Source organism: Vulpes lagopus, chromosome 12 (assembly GCF_018345385.1).
Source record: "Vulpes lagopus strain Blue_001 chromosome 12, ASM1834538v1, whole genome shotgun sequence".
Classification (NCBI taxonomy): Eukaryota; Metazoa; Chordata; class Mammalia; order Carnivora; family Canidae; genus Vulpes; species Vulpes lagopus.
Window position 1 is genome coordinate 67,879,367 of NC_054835.1, and position 19,413 is coordinate 67,898,779.

The 19,413-nt window shown below is 40.4% G+C and overlaps 1 protein-coding gene across 3 annotated transcripts in view; it reads right to left on the minus strand.

Moving 5' to 3' along the window:
- SCFD2 (sec1 family domain containing 2) overlaps positions 1 to 19,413 on the minus strand; it is a 421,592-nt gene that overhangs the window by 232,214 nt on the left and 169,965 nt on the right. For all 3 annotated transcript variants that reach the window (XM_041724100.1, XM_041724101.1, XM_041724102.1), the window contains exon 5: positions 405 to 654. In XM_041724100.1, coding sequence (XP_041580034.1) covers positions 405 to 654 — 250 coding nt within the window. The remainder of the gene's footprint in view (positions 1 to 404; positions 655 to 19,413) is intronic.

Consider the following 19,413-nt stretch of genomic DNA (forward strand, 5'->3'; position numbering starts at 1 on the left):
AATCAGTACTGCCTACTTTACTGGCATGTTTGGATATTATTTGGGATACCACACTTAATTCAGATTCAAAATGAAATACGAAGTAAAAAATATGAGAGTATTCTTGGAAATTGCAATTTTCAATCTTATGACATAGCATAACATTAATCTTAGGGAACAGCTTTGTGTGTGTGTGTGTGTGTGTGTGTGTGTGTGTGTGTGTTTTAAGTTTGAATGAAAATCTCAAAGAAAATATGTCAACAAAAGCCCTTTGAATAGGTTGTACATTTTATTTGTTCTTAAAGATATTACACCCTGTGAGACTTCAAAGAAGATGGTTACATCCTCTTCCTAAAATGCCTTTACTTTTAAACCTTTTCAGTATCAGTGATGTTTACGTCCTGTATTTTTTATTAAACACCCACCTGTGATTTTTTGTAGCAAAGGTGACAACTCAGATTCTTCACAAAAGACCCGAGCCAATGCTTCCTTCACTTTTTCATCAGCTTCTCCCAGATCTTTGTCCACTGTGAACTCTCCACTGACAGAGTAAACATATATCAGGAGGATCAACAGCTCTTCAGGGCTGTAGTCATCCTTGGTCCTCTGGTTCAAAGGCTTAATCATGGGCAGCAGCTGATTTAACACAACAGACATTGTCGACTCCCCAATGCTCTGAAATTAAAGGTGGTAATAGGAAAATAGGTCATTCTTGTACAAAGACGTGATTAATGTCCTGCACCAGTCCAAAGATAGCTTGCAAACAAGTTTGTGATGTTCACCGACTAGACTGCTTTTTATTTGTCTGTTTCTTGTCCTGGAGAGAATGCTGCAAGAAATTTGGCAGTAGGATGACTGGTGTGATCTAGTTTATAACACAACTAATGAAGCTGTAGACACTTTTACATTCTCTTACATATTGCTGAAACTAATAAGAGCCCACTAGTTTAGTAAGTGTGAAGTACTTCAGATACCAGAGGTTTTAAATTTTAAAAATGTATTTTTAAGCAATATGATTTAAAAATGACATATTTAAAGTGATATGACATAAAAACATGTCAGCATCTATATATCCAAACAAATGCTGACATTCTTTTGGAGGAATTCCCTACAATTTCACAGTATATTCTTTTTCATATTCTCCATTTTGGCAAATATCAGAATAGATTTTATTTTAAAATCAAGTTTGTTTTAATTTTAATTTATTTTTAAAATTTTTAAATTTCAATTCCAATACAGTTAACAAACAGTGTTAGTTTCAGGAGTACAAAGCAGTAATTCAACAATTTTATACATTACTCAGTGCTTATCATGAAAAATGCACTCCTTAATCTCCACCACCTATTTCACCCACATCCCCTCAGGAAACATCAGTTTGTTCTCTATAGTTAGAGTCTGGTTTTTCGGTTTTCTTTTTTTTTTTTTTTTCCTGTGTTTTGTTTCTTAAAGTCCACATCTGAATAGAATCATATGGTATTTGTCTTTCTCTGACTGACTTACTTTGCTTAGCATAAAAATACTCTCTAGTTCCATCCATGTCATTGCAAATGGTAAAATTTCATTCTTTTTTATGGCTGAGTAATATTCTGTTGTATATATACATGACTTCTTTATCCATTCATCTTTTGAGGAACACTTGGGCTGCTTCCATAATTTGGCTATTGTAAATAATGCTGCAATAAATATAAGGGTGCATATATCCTTTCAAATTAGTGCTTTTGTATTGTTTGGGTAAATATCCAATAGTGTGATTACTGGATCATAGTTTTTTTTGTTATAACAATGAACAATCATTTTCTGCTAAACCTGGTGAACAGACTAAGGGATCAAACTGGGCAATATCACGTAGGGCTCAAGATATCTTTGGGTGAATCTGAAGGTAATTTACTTTAAAACTTAAAAAGGGGGGCTCCTGGGTGGCTCAGTGGTTGAGCGTCGGCCTTTGGCTCAGGTGGTGATCCCAGGGTCCTGGGATTGAGTCCCACATTGGGCTCCCTGCATGGAGCCTGCTTCTCCCTCTGCCTGTGTCTCTCATGAATAAATAAATAAAATCTTTTTATTTTTATTTTTTTATTTTTTATTTTTTTATATAAAATCTTTTTAAAAAACAACTTAAAAAATGTTTCCTTTTAGTTCTTCCACTAATTTCAAAATTCCTTGCATGTGATAAGAGCATTGCATTTCTGGAGTAACTGCATAACGTCTAAGTAACTATACCATGTCTCATACAAATTCTGAGATTTTTGGTGAATAAATTCTCATTTTAAATATGTATCTTAGGGATCCCTGGGTGGCGCAGTGGTTTGGCACTTGCCTTTGGCCCAGGGCGTGATCCTGGAGACCCGGGATCGAATCCCACATCGGGCTCCCGGTGCATGGAGCCTGCTTCTCCCTCTGCCTATGTCTCTGCCTCTCTCTCTCTCTCTCTCTGTGACTATCATAAATAAATAAAAATTTACAAAATAAATAAATAAATAAATAAGTAAGTAAGTAAGTAAGTAAGTAAGTAAGTATCTATCTTAGGGGATCCCTGGGTGGCTCAGCGGTTAAGTGCCTGCCTTCGGCCCAGGGCATGATTCTGGAATTCTGGGATCAAGTCCCGTGTCAGGCTCCCTGCATGGAGCCTGCTTCTCCCTCTGCCTGTGTCTCTGCACCTCTCTCTCTCTCTCTCTCTCTGTGTGTGTGTGTGTCTCTCATAAGTGAATAAATAAAATCTTTAAAAATAAAAAATAAGTATGCATTTTATTTCACTTATAAGATAAAATAATCCTATAAAATAAAACTCAACTATTTGTATTTATATTAAAATCAGGGACCAAATGATTATAACTGCAACTTTCATGTCATTCATTTAGAAGGGTTCATTGAGTACCTACTATGATCCAGGTACTATACTGGGTCTAGGGATACAGCAGTGAACAAAACAAATCCCTTGCTCTCAAAGAGCTTACATTCTAGTTGGGTGAAGCAGATAATTAAAAAGCTAAAGAAGCAAAATATATAATATAGTAGATGGTGATAAGGGCTATGGAGAGGAATAAAGCAGGAAACGAGGAAGATGAGACTGTAGGGTGTGGGTATGTTTATGTGTATGAAAATACACTATTTTAAAGAGGAAAGGTGAAGTTAAGAAGGGAGTGTTGGAATTAAAAAAAAAAAAAGGCCTATAGAAATGCTCTTTGAATGAAGTTGATGGCAAGCAGCTGGATGTGATTCTGTATTGGGATGACTACCCCAAAACGAACTTTTCTAGTCAAGTCATTTCCACACCTGGAAAAATTTGGATATATCATCTCAAGGTTAAGGTTCACAATTATATTATTTAGTACATGAAAAACAGCTGTTACCATTTATTTCCACTAAAAGTCTTGGATGTTCACAATGCACCAAACAAAAACAAAATGATAAGTCTCTGGAATGAATAGGTACAGATGGAAAAGAACAGGAAGATTTTACTGTTACATGGTGACAAGACACGATTTACCAAGTGTAAACACACCCACTTCTCAAAGGAAATGGCTGAAACGTTTGAAGTCATCCTAGGACTGTCCTACCGCCTCAGGAGTCTCTGGAGAAAAACATTTAAGTATTCTTTGTTTTACAAGCTGCCAAGAGCAATTTAAAATAAAGGAGCTGTGTGGTTGGCCTGTTAGAAGTGAGGCCGTGGGGGCTGCAGCTCTCATTTTTCCTTTTTACCCTATCACCAACATTTTGGATAACATTAAGCAGATTCCTTCATTGCTTTATATCCCATTTCTAAAAACCAGGTATGTACATCAAGTATCCTATAGGAGCCCTATGATTGATTCTCTTCCTAGACCAAAAGGATTTTTTAAAAGATAGTCACAAAAAGTAAAATATGATAGAATGATCATCATAATCATTTGAAAAGATTCGTCCACTAACATCTGGCCATCATATTCAAGTAAGCATCATATTCAAGTTGTTGATCTAATATTTTTCCTGGAGAACAAACTCCCTCATTAGTGACCCTCTAGCAGACCTCTGTCAGCTAGGTAATAGCTCTGCACATTTATAAAATTTGTAATTTTATAAAATTAATTCTAATTTATATAATGTATAAATTTATTTATAAAATTACATTCTAATCTGCTTAAAGCATTCCCAAAAGCTAATTATTGAGTTGAATACAAAGCCAAGAATACTGATAAGTCTTAAATAGGCATGAGATGTTGTGGAAATAAAGACTCCATTTCAAATGCCCAGATTCCAAACTTGTCTGTACCACTAACTAGCTCCTTAACTTCATAGGATTCCAGTAAACTTCTCAGGATCTCTTCGTCTCTAAAATGACATGATCTGACCAGAAGATGGCCATTACCATTGGTGACTGTAGCAGTGAATCACATTTCATTGTTGGCTACACAGAAAAATATAAATGCTCAGAAAAGAAAAGTTTTACTGCAGAAACAAATGTAAATATGGAAATATCATAGGTATTTGTATGACATGGGCTGATATACATACATCTATTTCCTAGTTCTGCCACCGAGAGGATCTTGAAGTAATGACACCCTGGTAGCAATGAGCACACCCAGTAGCCAGATCTTGGTTTCTAATGTCATTTGCAAATAAAAGGAATCAGGGATTCTCAGAGAAATGGCCAATTCTAGGAATGAGACAGGGGAAACATAAGAAGAAATTGGAAGATCTTGTTGTGATGGAAAGTAAGTCAGTCCTTAAAAAACAAAAGGATGGGTAATGTCAACAGGACACAGGAAACAACTGGAAGGCCTTCCAGTGGGCAAAGCTGAAACAATTTGCATAAGAAAATAAAATAGTAACGGATTATAACCCCAAGACAAACAAATGTGCTTCGCCCCATACTGATATAAATAAGTGATTGAATGAATGAATGGATAAATAAATAAATGTAGGAGAAGAGATAAATGTTCCTTTCAGAAGAATTCCAAATAACTTATATAAATATTGTCCACTAATGGAGGTAGAGTTTAATGCCCCCACTTCTTGAGTGTGAGCTGCACATAATGACTTGCTTCTAAAAAACTGTGTATGGAAAAAGGAGGGAGGAGAATTTTATCTTAGAAGATCAACATTAACATCACCAGTGATAAGTCAAATGATATCATGCATCCTTGATATGAGGTGATGAGAATGGCACTTCACTTTTGTGGTATGTTTCTCCCAATCCCATATTCCCACAACAAAAATAACAGATATATCCTAATGAAGGAACATTCTACAAAATGCCTAACTAGTACTCCTTGAAACTGTCAAGTCATAAAAAATAAGGGAAGACTAAAAAAGTAGCACACGCCAGATGTGACTAATGACAAAATGTAATGGGATCCTGGGACAGAGGAAGAGCATGAGGGGCAGGGGAGGGGAATAGTGAAATCAGAATAAAGTCTGGAGTCTATAGTTAATAGTGAACCAATATTGGCTTCTTCATTTTGACAAATGTATGACAGTATTGTAAGATTTTAACAATAAGGTGAGAGATATACGGAACTCCCTGTACTATCTTGACAACTTTTCTATACATCTAAAAATAATCTAGACTAAAATATTTATTGGCAAGATGGGGAGGGGAGGAGAGAGGAAGCAAAGTTGAGGGAAGGGAAGATAAGAAGAGACAAATCCAGGTACTTTGGGATCTCTTGTCGGACTGAAAATTCCAGGAAAGACTGTTCCAGCTGATAGCATCAGAACTCCTCACAAATGGAGCCATCAGCCAAGTTAAGGGACCAACTGGAAGCAATGAACTTCCCGGCAACAGCAAAGGGAGGCTGGGGGATCGTCTGGCAAGGACGAACAGGAGGGAATCCTACACACTTTGGCTTAGAAAGCCAACTAGACCCCCCCCAGTACTCTCCACAAAAGCATGACTCCAGACTGGATGTATTTCCATTTTCCAACACTCTGCTCTTAGAATGAAGCCTCAATGAGAAGAAGGAAACGACCTAGATTGAAACCTTTTTAAGGCTGAAAGAATCTGGGAAGGATATATAATGAGGCTACAGGAGTAAAATTATCTGCCTGGGAACTGGCTGTAGCCCTTAATAAGTTGTGTGAACTCGGGCAACTTAACTTCTCCAAGACTCAGTTTTGTCACCTGTAAAGTGGACAAAATACCACAAATGTCTGTGTATTAAGTAACCCCTCAGGTACTCATTTTCATATTGGGGCAATTACTCAAACTACTTCGTGGTTTATAAGACAGGAGTCCCCACAATGGGGCAGTCTTTGTAAGGACCCAAATGTAAAAGGACTCCCTGTTTTCTGAGGGTTGATTTTGGGGAAAACACTTTACCTTACATTTGAGGCCAGACAACATAAGGTTGCTCTCGAGAGCTAATAACAGAAGTAAATCACAAAGCACAGTGCCTGGTGCACAGCCTCCAATAAATATTAAATGCCTGCCACCACTACTGCCTACTACCCCCTGGACTCCCTGCTTAGCCGGTAGGAGAGATTAAGAGGAACGGTGGGGATGGAGAGACCTTCTAGGAATAAGAAGCTCACAGTCTCAAAGGAGGGAGGAGCAGCCTGCGAGTGGTGGATGTGACACCGCATCTGGGAACTTAACTGCAAAGTTAGTCAAAGGTTAAAGGCAATATAAACATTATTAAACACTGCCATGAAAAAAGCACACACAGAGCAAACCACAACCAAAGCAAAAAAAAAAAGACTTCTTTATAAAGTACCAGGGATTAAGTTTCTCATTCATTTTGATATAAACGGGCCAACCAGTAGGAGGTGGAAAACTAGAGCTGTGTCTACAGTGACAGAAACTTTTTTTTTTTTAATTCTGCAGTCTGGAGCTCATGTTATTTTTGAATGAGTCCCCAGTAACTCCATACAAAAGGCTCTCTGTAAAATGCATGTTGTCTTTAGAAAAGCGTTTTTTTTTTTTTTTTGGCTGAATTAAAGCACCTCGGTGAAGTCAGAGTCGGGCTCTATGCTGGCTACGTCTGCAGGCCTGAGGGGCCAACAGGCCATCTTCCTGGTGGCTGTCCAGCAAGGCAGGGCTCGTTCCACACCTGCTCCTCTGAGGGGTCGCCTGCAGGCCCTCAGTGAAACTCGAAGCCACTCTACCGTGCTGCTGGAGAACCCATCTCTGCAGCTCCTCCAAGGTTCAGCTCAGTCTCTGCTCACAGGCTTATGGAGTGCTGCCAGCGAGGGGAGGGAGTGTCGAAGGCTCTTTGGCCCCAAAACCTCACTTGCCTTCCTCGTCATCCTTTAAATTCTCAGGATTAAGGCCACTCTGCTTCTTTGGGGGAAATTCTATATATGCCCTCAGGCAAAATGCAAAAATGCACCAACGTACCTTGGTATATGTGGGGCTAATTCACTGATGCACTCCTGAATTCTTCAACAAATGTTTACTGGGTACATACTAAGGGCCAGGCACCGGGCTACACTCTGGGCATACAAAGAACAAGGCAAGACACAAGATTCCAGGAGCTTACAGGTGAGCAGGGGTACGAGTAAACAGTAGGGGAGATGCAGTAAGTCCTTTAGATGTTTTTGTCCCCTGTGGAAACACACCAGAGGGAAACCAAGCCCTGGAAGAGATGGTAATTCAACTGAGTCTTACACCATCGACTATCATCTCAGGGAGGAGCAAAGTTCTGGGAAACGACCAATAGGATAAGAACCTTTTTTCATTCCTTCAGCAACTATTTAACATACACTTACTAAGAGTGTTTGGTAGGTAGAGTAATGACCCTTGAAAAAGGCCCACACTCTAACCCCCAGAATATGAATATGTTCTAAGCAAATACGGCAGACTTTGCCAATGTGATTGTGGTTACAGATCTTGCGACGGAGATTATCCTGCATGACCTGGTGGGCCCAGTCTACTCACAAGAATCCCTAACGTAGAGACCCTGTCCTGGTTATGGTCAGAGAGAAGCGCAATGCTGCCAGCTTTGAAGGTGGAGGAAGGGGGCCACAAGCCAAGGAACACAGGGGTGTCTAGACCAGAAAATGGGAGAAGATACATGCTCCCCTAGAGCCTCCAAAAAGGAATGCAGCACTGCCAACACCTCGATTTTTTAAAAATGATTTTGCTTATTTATTTATTTGAGAGAGAGAGAGACAGCGAGAGCGTGTGCTCGCACAAGCAGTGGGAGGGGCAGAAGAAGAGAAGCAGGCTCCCCACCGAGCAGGGACCCCCAACATGGGGCTCCATCCCAGGACCCCAGGATCATGCCTGAACCGAAAGCAGACATTTAACTGACTGAACCGCCCAGGTGCCCTCTCAACACCTCAATTTTTGTCTAGTGAGACGGGTGTTGGACTTCTGACCTACAGAGTGTAAGATGGTACATTTATGCTGTTTTAAGCTTCTAGATTTGTTTTGCTTCACTACAAAAGCAATAGGAAATGAATACAAGTGGTTTTGTGAGTGAGGGCATGACAAGCTCCGCATCAGGACCCAGAGCCCAGACAAAGAACCTGGTACATGGCAAGGCCCCATCAATACTTGCCAAAGGACTAATTAAGCAAACAGAGCAAGCATGAATAGGTACCTCAGCGGTACTCATCCCATCTGTCCCAAAGGGACAGTGCTGGGGAGTGCCTTCAGGGGTATCGCAAAAAGGGAGAGCAGAGAGACACACCAAATTTAAAATTTGCTACTTAACAATTTTTTTTCTAGAATTAGTCCAAAACCATGCAGTATCATATAAGCTAATATTCATCAAGCTCCGAATAATCATTAAGACAGTGGTTTTCAAGATGTGGTCTATAGACCCAAGATCCCGGTGGTCTTTTCAGGATGTCAAAACTATTTTTTTAATGCTACTAGAACATTCTTTGCCTTTTTCACATTACTGTGTTGACATTCTCACTAATAGCACAAAAATAACGGTAGGTAGATTGCTGGTGTCTTAACTGAACAAAGAGAATGGCTCCAAACTATGCTAGCAGTCACTGTACTCTTTACCATTATACTATGTATCCACAGATGGAATTTCTTAAAAGCCTAATTCACGTAAGAATGCCATTGATGAACCAGTAAAAATTATTAATCTTACAAAACCTCAAGCCTTAAATGAATGTCTCTTTAATATGTTGTGTAACAAAGTAGGAACTATGCATAAAGCATTTCTCCGCTATCCTAAAGCACAATGGTTAACTCAAAGAAAAACATCTATGCAATTATTTGGGTTGTGAACTGAACTAATTATTTCTGTCACGTAAAACCATTGTTACTTGAAAGAATGACAGAGAAATTGCTATTATTAAGACTCAGATATTTGGCAAACATTTTCTCAAAAATGAACAAAGTAATCTTGTTTCTTCAAGAAAAACAACTGACATATTTATTGCCAATGATAAAATTCTGGCTTTTAAACAAAAATTCAAATTTTGGAAAACTTATGTCGGCCACTGGCAGATTCTCTGTACTTAAACATTTTTCTGATGAGATCAATGGTGACATTACAAATGTGATTATTTTCAATTGCATAATGAATTGTGTCAACATTTGGAAGATCTATATAACTCAGTGAGCCAATATTGCAAGTGACCAAGATATGATGTAAGAAATCAAGAATAGACGGAAGATCTATCCAAAATACATTGGTAGACCAGTGGATTTTAATGTAAAAGAGCACAAAAAGCTCAGTGATATGGTTTCAGATTCCACATTACAATTTACCCTTAAGAAATCACTGTTTGTTTGTATCAAAATATCCCTCCCTTTTCCAACTATGTATCTGCACGAGGCTGGATTTTCTTCATAACCTTCAACCAAAACAACATATGGCAGCGTACTGAGTGAGGAGGCAAATATGAAGATCCAGCTGTTTTCTGCTCAGTGAGACATTAAAGAGATTTGCAAAAATACAAACCAATGCCATTCTTGCTTACTCTTTTTTGTTTTGGAAATATAGTTATTTTTCATAAAAATATTTACGTTAGCATGTAACAGGTTACTTTTAAAGGAATTAGAAATAAATTAGAATTTTCTCAGTTCTAATTTCTAATACGGTAAATACCAATGATCACCAACTTAAAAAGAAAGCTCATCATTTTCTACTCTCTTTTCCCCTCCTTGTGGCTAAAACGCAGATAAAGTAGTGGCAGGATTGCTTCAACTGTGTTCTTTGGGAGGAAAGCAGAGCAGTGTGCTTCTTTAAATCACAGCTTCTAGGGATCCCTGGGTGGCTCAGCGGTTTGGCGCCTGCCTTTGGCCCAGGGCGCGATCCTGGAGTCCCGGGACTGAGTCCCGCATCAGGCTCCCGGCATGGAGCCTGCGTCTCCCCCCTCTGAATCTCTGCCTCTCTTTCTCTCTATGCCTATCATAAATAAATAAATAAATCTTTAAAAAAAATAAATCAGAGCTTCTAAAAATGTAATGTGCCTGTGGATTACCTGTTGAGCACAGATGCTGATTCACTAGGTTTGGGATAGGGCCCGAAGATTCTGTACGTCCTACAAGTTCTCAGGTGATACCAAGGCTGCTGGTCCGTGGACCACATTTGAGTGGCATCTGGACAGGATCACCTAACAACTTCCAGACAGCTGTGTGTATAGGAAATGAAATATCCTGGTGGAGTCACTGTAATCCTAGATTCCTTCAGTTTCTCACCTTAATCTGGATACTAATATAACTCATAAATCTGTATCTCCAACCAAATCTCTCTTCTCTGTTCCCTACCCATAAAGTCAACTGTCTGTTGGACTTTTCCACTTATATATCTCATCTACACATTTTTTAAAAAGATTTATTTGTTTATTTTAAAGAGGCAGTACACCGATGCGAGGGGCAGAGGTAGAGTAGAGAGGTTTTTTTTTTAATTTTTATTTATTTATGATAGTCACAGAGAGAGAGAGAGAGAGAGAGGCAGAGACACAGGCAGAGGGAGAAGCAGGCTCCATGCACCGGGAGCCCGACGTGGGACTCGATCCCGGGTCTCCAGGATCGCGCCCTGGGCCAAAGGCAGGTGCCAAACTGCTGCGCCACCCAGGGATCCCCAGAGCAGAGAGTCTTAAGCAGACTCCTCGCTGATTGTGGAGCCTGACTCGGCTCGATCTCATGACTCCAAGATCACAACCCAAGTGAAAAATCAAGAGACAGATGGTTAAGTGACTGCACCACCCAGGTGCCCCTCATCTGCAAATTTAACTCAACATATGTAAAAGTGAAATGAAGGTTTTTTGTTTGTTTGTTTTTTGTTTTTTGAAATGAAGGTTTTTACTGCCAAATCTGCTCTTTCTTCTGCATTCCCTATCCTGTTTTGTGGTGCCACTCTTCTTCCATTTGACCAAGATGGAACCCTGCGCTCTACTGAAGCTCTCTCTTGTCCCTGCCACATCGAATCAGCCACCAAGTCCTCATGACTTTTTATCTCCGTCTCCTCTTCTCTGTTCCTTCCTAGATGCCCTAAATTGTAACTACCATTATCTCTAGCCATGATTTATCTCATTTTAAACCAAAAATTTAATCTCTTTAAAATTATGTTATGCTTTCTACTGCCTTCAAGATCACGCCTTTAATATGACATGCACAGTTCTGTTTTGTCTTTACCTTCATAGCCCACATATCTGTTCAGCCTCGCCCATCATGAATACTTTCCTTACAGGTGATTCTTCAGCTTTGCTGAACTACTAGCATTTGCCTCTGTGTTTATCTCTCTGCCTAGAATGTTCTCTTCCCTCTTCTCTACCTGGTTTCATGATTCAACTCAAGTGTCATCTCCTCAGAGCTTCCCTAGATGTGTAAAATGTGCCTACTGTGATCCTGGAGAAGCCTCTTTTTCCCTCTACCATGGCTCTATCACACTGAATTGCATTATTTATGTCTAGCTCCCTTCTAGGACTGAATAATCCTTGGTGGCAAGAATCACGTCTTATTCCAAAAGCTATCTCCAGCACTTAATTCACTCCTTTGAACATTACCTCTATAATGAAGCAGCTGACCCCAGAATAAGAGAAATGAACACTTACAAAGATGTAATTATAGATTATCTCATTTAATCTTCCTGATTACTCTGTAACACAGGCATGATTATTTCAGAGGCAGAAAATGAGGATGAGAAAGGTTGCTTGTCAAGGACAGCAGCTAGTGAACAGCTGAATTGGGATCCAACTCAGGACTGTCTTTCTCCAGAACCTGTATCTGGCTACTATGCATCTCCTCCTCCAGGGTTTCCTGGTCACAAGGAATCCTGAGTTTATGGGGAAAGCAAATCCAAACCCTTGAGACCGAGTATGATACCAGGATTCTGACTAAAACAAATCATCAAGGGAACCCAGCAGATGAGATAAGTCACAGGTGATTTACTGACTTGCAACTCCTTAAAATCTCCCAAAAAGGTACAGGACAGGCTCCAGAACCTCATTCCAGGTTTAAATTCCTCTGGTAGAGGGATATGTAGTTCTGGCCACAAATGTTAAAGCAGTATTTCTCATTTAGGGTGTCACATGCCATGTTTACCTCCCACTCCAAGCCCTGTGACAGCTGGTGGGCACCCAGGGCAGCCAGACCACCGGGCAAGACCTCCGGTTCTGTGTAGCTGTTAACCCAGGGTATCCTGCACAAACAGCCTAGCTTTCCACATGTATCTGCAACTACGTGAAGAAAAGGACAGGATGCACTGGAGAGATACGCAAAAAAATGAATCAGATGCTGAAGTCACCAAAGATGGCAGGAGTGGTCTCCGGGGGCTGCTGAATTAAAGACAGTAGATCGGGGCTACAGCGTGGGCTTCAGATGAGGAACAGCAGAAAGAAAGTGGTAGATTAATGATGTAGACCTTAGTATGGACAGGCTCAGTTCCTTTCACAAGAGAAATGGGAAGGTGGTAAGATGGGGCAGAGAAGAACACAGATGACTCAGAGCCACGCGGCCCGCTGTTAGAACTGCTGCTTTCCTTTCCAGATGAAGCAAAGGAATGGTATAAATCAGAAAGGTGTTGTAAAAGGCTATCGTGCAGGGTGTGGCGAAGAGAACAGAGTGTGACGGGCCAGGACAGAAGCAGGGAGATGGTTAGGAGGCAATCAGTAACCTAAGTTATGATGCTTGCTCTGCAGTTGGCACATCGCAGGTGGTGTGGATTGGTGGAGTCCAGAAATACTGTGAAGCCAAATCCAGCACAATTTGCTGATGGACTGAATACACCATGTGAGAGAAGAGATGAACGTAGAATTATTCCAATGTTTTTGGAAGGAAGTTCAGAGTAAAAGGAGGTGATTCAAAGGAGATGACGGAGAGGGTGGGATTGGAGGATAAGAAGGGGACAGATGTAAGTATTTCAGAAAGGGGGATGTCTAAGCTCGGGATGGTGAGAAAGGGGACCAGCATGAAACGAAGGATTCTGGAGTGAGCAAAATGATGGCATGAGTGATGCATGAAAAAGTTAAGAGAGTGTATCGAAAAGGCTTCATAGAAAGAATAGGCAGTGTAAAGTGGCCCAGAGAGTCTAATTTCAAAGTATGAATGTGTTTGCCCGAATTTATCCCTGTAAGGGCCACTTGCCGCTAGCTGGCATTCTGTGTCTGTGGGGCGAATGACCCCTCGGCACTGAAAAATGATGAAGTCCTCGGAGGCAGTGAAACAGCTCCTACAAACATTCTCTCCCACTAAAAATGCCATCACAGAAAAGTCATGGCATGGTCACACAGCGGAATACTACTACATCGCAACTATAAAGAGTGATCCACACTCTCCTAAAACAACAAACTCTCCTCTCTCACAAATACAATGTTGAATGAAAAAGGCCATATTGTATGATTCCATTTATGTAAAATACAAAAACCAGGGAAAACTAATCTATGTTTTTAGAAGTCCCTGTCCATCGGAAGGAGGGAGTCACCGGGAGGCAGCAAAAGCAGGGGCTTCCACGGTTGCTGGTAATACTCTTGTTTCTTGATCTGGGCGCTGATTTCACAGATGTCTTCAGTTAGTAAAAATTCATTGAGCTGTACTTTTGTGTATGACATTTTACTTCAATAAAATCTTCTAAAAATGCCATTACACGGGGCCACACTTCCTGTATCCTGGGAAGAACAGAGCTATCTACTTGGAGTTCTTATTACAGATTAGCATTTATCCAAAGCAAGAGCAGGAACCTGTAAGAAGCTTACAAGAGTTATCAAATCATCTAATTCAGTTACGACTTCACTTGGGCTAGCAGGAAAGGCGAAGGCCTTGATTTCAGAGAAAGACAAAAAGAACAACTTTCGATGGCTGTTGAGTTTAAAACACACATGTGTTTTAGGAGGGATATAAACTTTTTTTTTTGTACTGTTTTCTTCCCCATCTCCTGGGAAATGATGTTACACTGTGCTTCAAACAGAACTGCCAAGTTTAAGAGGCTGTTTTCTGTAAACAGGCCAGCTGGGCCATAAGTTGCAGAAATGAGGGACAAACTACTTCTTCGGAAAAGCAGAACAGAACACCATAGGGAGTTGGGAACTGTGCATCCAACAAAATCTCCAGCCGTTTGTCTTTACTGGGCCACCTTTCATGATTTAAGAGCTCTCTTTGCCATGTTATCATCAATCAATTACAATGATTGAGAAGCCTCTAAAAACTGGAGTTTTTAAAATGCAACTATCCGTGACCTAAATTTCCTGCTGGCTCTGTTGGCCCCAGGTTAGGCCAGTTTGTCTATCATCAAGGGAGCCAATAAAAATAATAAAAACAGGTCAACGCTGGGCTTTCTGAAGCTTGTATAAAAATATTCTCACTCTTCCAATCAGCACCAACTCAACGTGTCCATTCTTTGCTGGAGCTCTCAGTAAATTCTGCCTCTAATAACAAAATAGTCTATAGGATGTATATATTATCTGAGAACTCATCTTTTCTCTCCCCGCCCCCCCTTTTCTTCCTTCCTTGCTTGCTTGCTTTCTTTTCAATTTGGCTAAGCAACAATTTTGCAACTCTTAGCAGACAACTGAAATGATGTCATTTTGCTGACTCCAGAAAAGGAGTAACACTTTGGCAAACTAGGGGATATATGAGAAGACGAAAATATAAATTTTAGCTATCTTAATGGAGAATGTGATACTGTACCTCCAAAGCCTGTGATAGAATTTGACTTTCAGATTCCACAGAGCAAAGCAGACTACTGAATGAGGAAGAGGGAGAGAAAGGTGGCGAAGGCAGCAGTAAAAGAGGTCAATTTAAAGGTTGTCTGTAAAAACCAGAACAGATATCTTAAATACTATTTCCAAATTTTTCATATCAGTTGATAGGAAGAAAAAAAAAAAAGATGCTGTGCCGTCCAAGGCCTCAAGCTCCTTTATGAGAGTGACCAGCGACAGGGAAATCCCAGTAACAAAGCAGCGCTGCTTACACCCATGACTTGCCTGCAGAAACCTGCAAGCTCGGTGGATCTGGGACAAGGCCCCAGAGCCCCCTCTCCTCGAAAGCATCCCAGCAAAAATCTCAGCAGGCTGGACCATCTTATTCAGAAGCAATTACGACACTCTCTGCTCTGGAGGGGAAGTTTGGACAAATTCCAAAGAAGGCCTAAAGTCAGAGTAAGGACCCAAAGGTACCATCATGAAGGCAGCGAATCTGACTTTAGTGGTCTCTCCTTTCTCTGACTTTGCCCCTCCCTCCTCTGGCCCCACCAAGTATTAGAACTCATTGGCCTCCTGCCCATCAGTAAAATGAGGCACTCCTCCTTTGCAAAATGAATCATTGGATGGCTAAATTCTTCCAGGAGAATCCCGCATTTTAAAAGAAAAAAAAGAGAGAATCTTAGAGGAAGTGAAATGACTCTATAATGGTTAAATTCCGGGTTCAGTGGTAGTCGGGCAGAAATTTGTCTTAGAAAGTCTTTCTAGAGCTCCACCGATCCCATTTTACAGAAATTAACTGAAAGATAATACTATTTTCCCCCTCTTTTGAAAATGCACTAGTATAGTTCAGAAAGTAAACATCTCATTTCCTGAAAGGCACAGGATGACAGGGTATCATTTAAGCCTCACCGTACCCCTTAACTGTAGTGAGGCATTTGACCATTTTGGGGCCTCAAGTTCTTGGTAAAAAGGAGGATAATACCACATATCTCACCTCAGATTTTTAGCTCATACCTCAGAATAAATGAGATGGCCACTTTATAAACTATAAAGTAGTCTATATTTGCTCTACTATTATATTTATTACTACTTTATTACCTTCCTCTCCAAAACTATGCTTCTATTTAGAAGAAAGCCTGGCATACCAGACATTTATTTACTTCCAAAGATTCAGCTGCCCCTGAGAGTTGGCCACATGCTTAATGAAGGTCTAGGCCACTGCTGCACTGCTTCATCCCCATGCTGCCAACGTCCCTGGGGGCAATGGTGACATGCCTCCATCATATCCACCACAGTGGAAACCACACCAGCAACATGCCTAGGTCCAACCAACTAGTCTCACGAAGACTCTTGACTTTTCTCATGTTCTTCTAGAGGACCCAGAGAACATCACCTGCGAGGGTAGTATCACCTCTTTAATAAACTTTAAGGCCAATGAAAGGCAGGGAGACTGTTAAGAAGGTAGATAAATTCTTAGCCCACCTTCTCCCATAGGAATGATTCCAGGTAGCATTAGTGTTATATAAAGTCGTTCCAGAGTTATCTCCCATGACTGAGCAACCACCTGTGTTTTGTAAGAGGCCATGGCCAGCTCGTAATGTGTCCCCTGGTATTTGCTTTTCTTCCTTCCTTAATCCCTGTCACCCAGTTACTACTTCCTTCCTTGACTCATTTTCCCTTTCCCTCACTCTTGTTGCTCTCAGATTCCACCTCCTTCCCTTTTAAAGGAATTAGGTCAATTTTGCCTTAAACTCTGTTTCCTAGGAAAACAGAACAAAGATTATTCAAGAGGTCACAAAGAACAATTAGGGAAGGAGAAGGGTCTTGGTATCACTCAGCTGTTTGAGAGTTTATGTGTTGTTACTACAGGTATACACTTGCAAAATTGGGGGGATAGAAAGTTCTGAAGAAAGGGGAAATCTCTGCCTGTGCTTATGTAATCCATGAAAAACAATCACTAAGCAGTGTGATGAGAAAAAGAATCTAATTATTACTCTAAGGCTGATGGAGTTTTAGTCCCTGTGAGCTATGGAGCACAATAACGTCTACATGCCCTGCACTGACCTGCACAGACCTATGTGACCACCTGCCTCCCTCTCTGGTTTTATCAAGGAATCCTTCCCGCCAGTCCCCCTCCCTTCCTTCAGCTCTCTCCATCCACACTGATCACCCCATGCCATTCTGTGTCGGGGGCCTGTGCACTTGCAGTTATTCCCAGTGCTCCAAACGTTCTTTTTTTTAGGACTTCCCATGATGGAAGTTCACTGAGCTGATGTCACATCATTTGGGTTTCAGTTCAGCTGTCCACTTCTCAGAACTTTCTTTGCTGTCTGAAGTGGTATCTTTCTGTCCCATTTTTAGTGCTAGTCACTCTTTAAGCCATGATGTTATATTCACAGCTTTTATCACTAGCTAAAAAATTTGCTTAATTACTTACTGCAAAGGTAAATAATAATAAGCTTGTTAGGTAAATGAATAAACTCCTTTCAAGAGTCAGATCTGTCTGTGAGCACTGTGAGTGGAAGAATTAGCATTGGACAAGTGCCATCTTGTGCCCTCCTTAATGCCTGTCACCCAGTTACTACTTCCTTCCTTCCAACAAGTGTACTTGTTGCCCCAAGAAATGACAGTGATTAGACTAGACCTGCACTGGCCAATACAGTACCTGTTAGCCCCATATCACTGATTAATACTTAAAATGTGACTAGTCCAAATGGAGCTATGTTCTACATGTAAAACAAAGGCAATATTTTGAAGACATAATGCAAAAAAAATAACTCATTGATCATTTTTATTGCATCTTCTTAAAATATTTTTTCCTCTTTTTAATTATATATATATTTTATTGGAATTCAATTTGCCAACATATAGTATAGCACCCAGTGCTCATTCTGTCAAGTGCCCACTCAGTGCCTGTCACCCAGTCACCCAACCCCCCGCCCACCTCCCCTTCCATTTCCTCTTGCATCCTATTGAAATAATAATATCTTGGATATTTTAGATATATTTGGTAAAATAAAATATTTTGCTACCAGTATTTCACTCATTCCCTTTTATCTTTTAACTATTAACAAATGTAAGATAATATATGTGGCTTACATTGTAGCTCACATTATATTTCTGTTGGATAGTTGTGCTCCAGGCTTAGTAATTTCACCAAACTCCAAGTTTAAAACCTTATTGAATTAGATATAAATGTATTTTCACATCTCATTTTAACTCCTAATGGCGAAATATTATTATCTCTATTTTACTGGTAAGGAAACTAAGGTTTAGAGATGGAGTAAATTGCCCAGAATAGAAAAGACCGTTCAGACCACAGAATAATGGACCCCCAAAGATGTCCAGGTCCTGATCTCCAGAACTTATGACTATGTCATTCCTCATGGCAAGAGAAATTTGAGATGGGGAGATTATCCTGGATTATTCATGTTGGCCCAATGTAGTCACAAAGGTTCTTACAAGAGGGAGGCAAAAGGGTCAAAGTTAGAGAAAACATATGACAAGAGGTGCAGAGGTTGGAGTAATGTGCTTTCAAGATGGAGAAAGGGGCCATGAACCAAGGAATGTAGGCAGCCTCTAAAAGCTGGAAAAGGGGCACCTGGGTGGCTCAGTGGTTGAGCGTCTGCCTTTGGCTTAGGTCGCGATTCTGGGGTTCTGGGATCGAGTCCCACGTCAGTCTCCTTGCAGGGAGCCTGCTTCTCCCTCTGCTTCTGTCTAAAATGGATGAATAAACAAATAAAAGCTGGAAAAGGCAAGGAAATGTTTTCTTTCCTAGAGCCTTCAGAAAGAACATAGCCTTACCAACACCTTCATTTTGGCTCTTCAAGACCCATTTTCAACCTCCAGAACTGTAGGATAATCAATTTTTATTGTTTAAAGCCACTAACTTTGTGCTAATTTGCTATAGCAGCCATAGGAATCTGACACAGAATATAATCACCAATGTAGAGTCAGGGATTTAGAATCTGATGAGCATGAGACTGCAACCATGGTTCAGGACGAATAGTCAAAACAATAATAATGATCATAATTATTATTTTAGTATATAAATTTATCCCCAAATCAAATGAGACTTTCCTAATGAGCCTATTTAACAATAAAAAATTAAGTACTTTTGGGGCAGCTCGGTGGCTCAGGGGCTTAAGTGTTCCACTCTTGATTTCAGCTCAGGTCATAATCTCAGGGTCATGAGATGGAGCCCCAACTTGGGCTCCATACTGGGCATACAGCCTACTTAAGATTCTTTCTATTCCTCTCCCCCTCCACTTCCTTCTCTCTCTCTCTTAAAAAAAAAAAAAAAAAAAAAAAGGTTTATGTGATTTTTTTTAAGGACTATTTTTTAAGAGCAGTTTTAGGTTTGCAATAAAATTGAGAAGATGGTACAGATATTTCCCATATACTCCC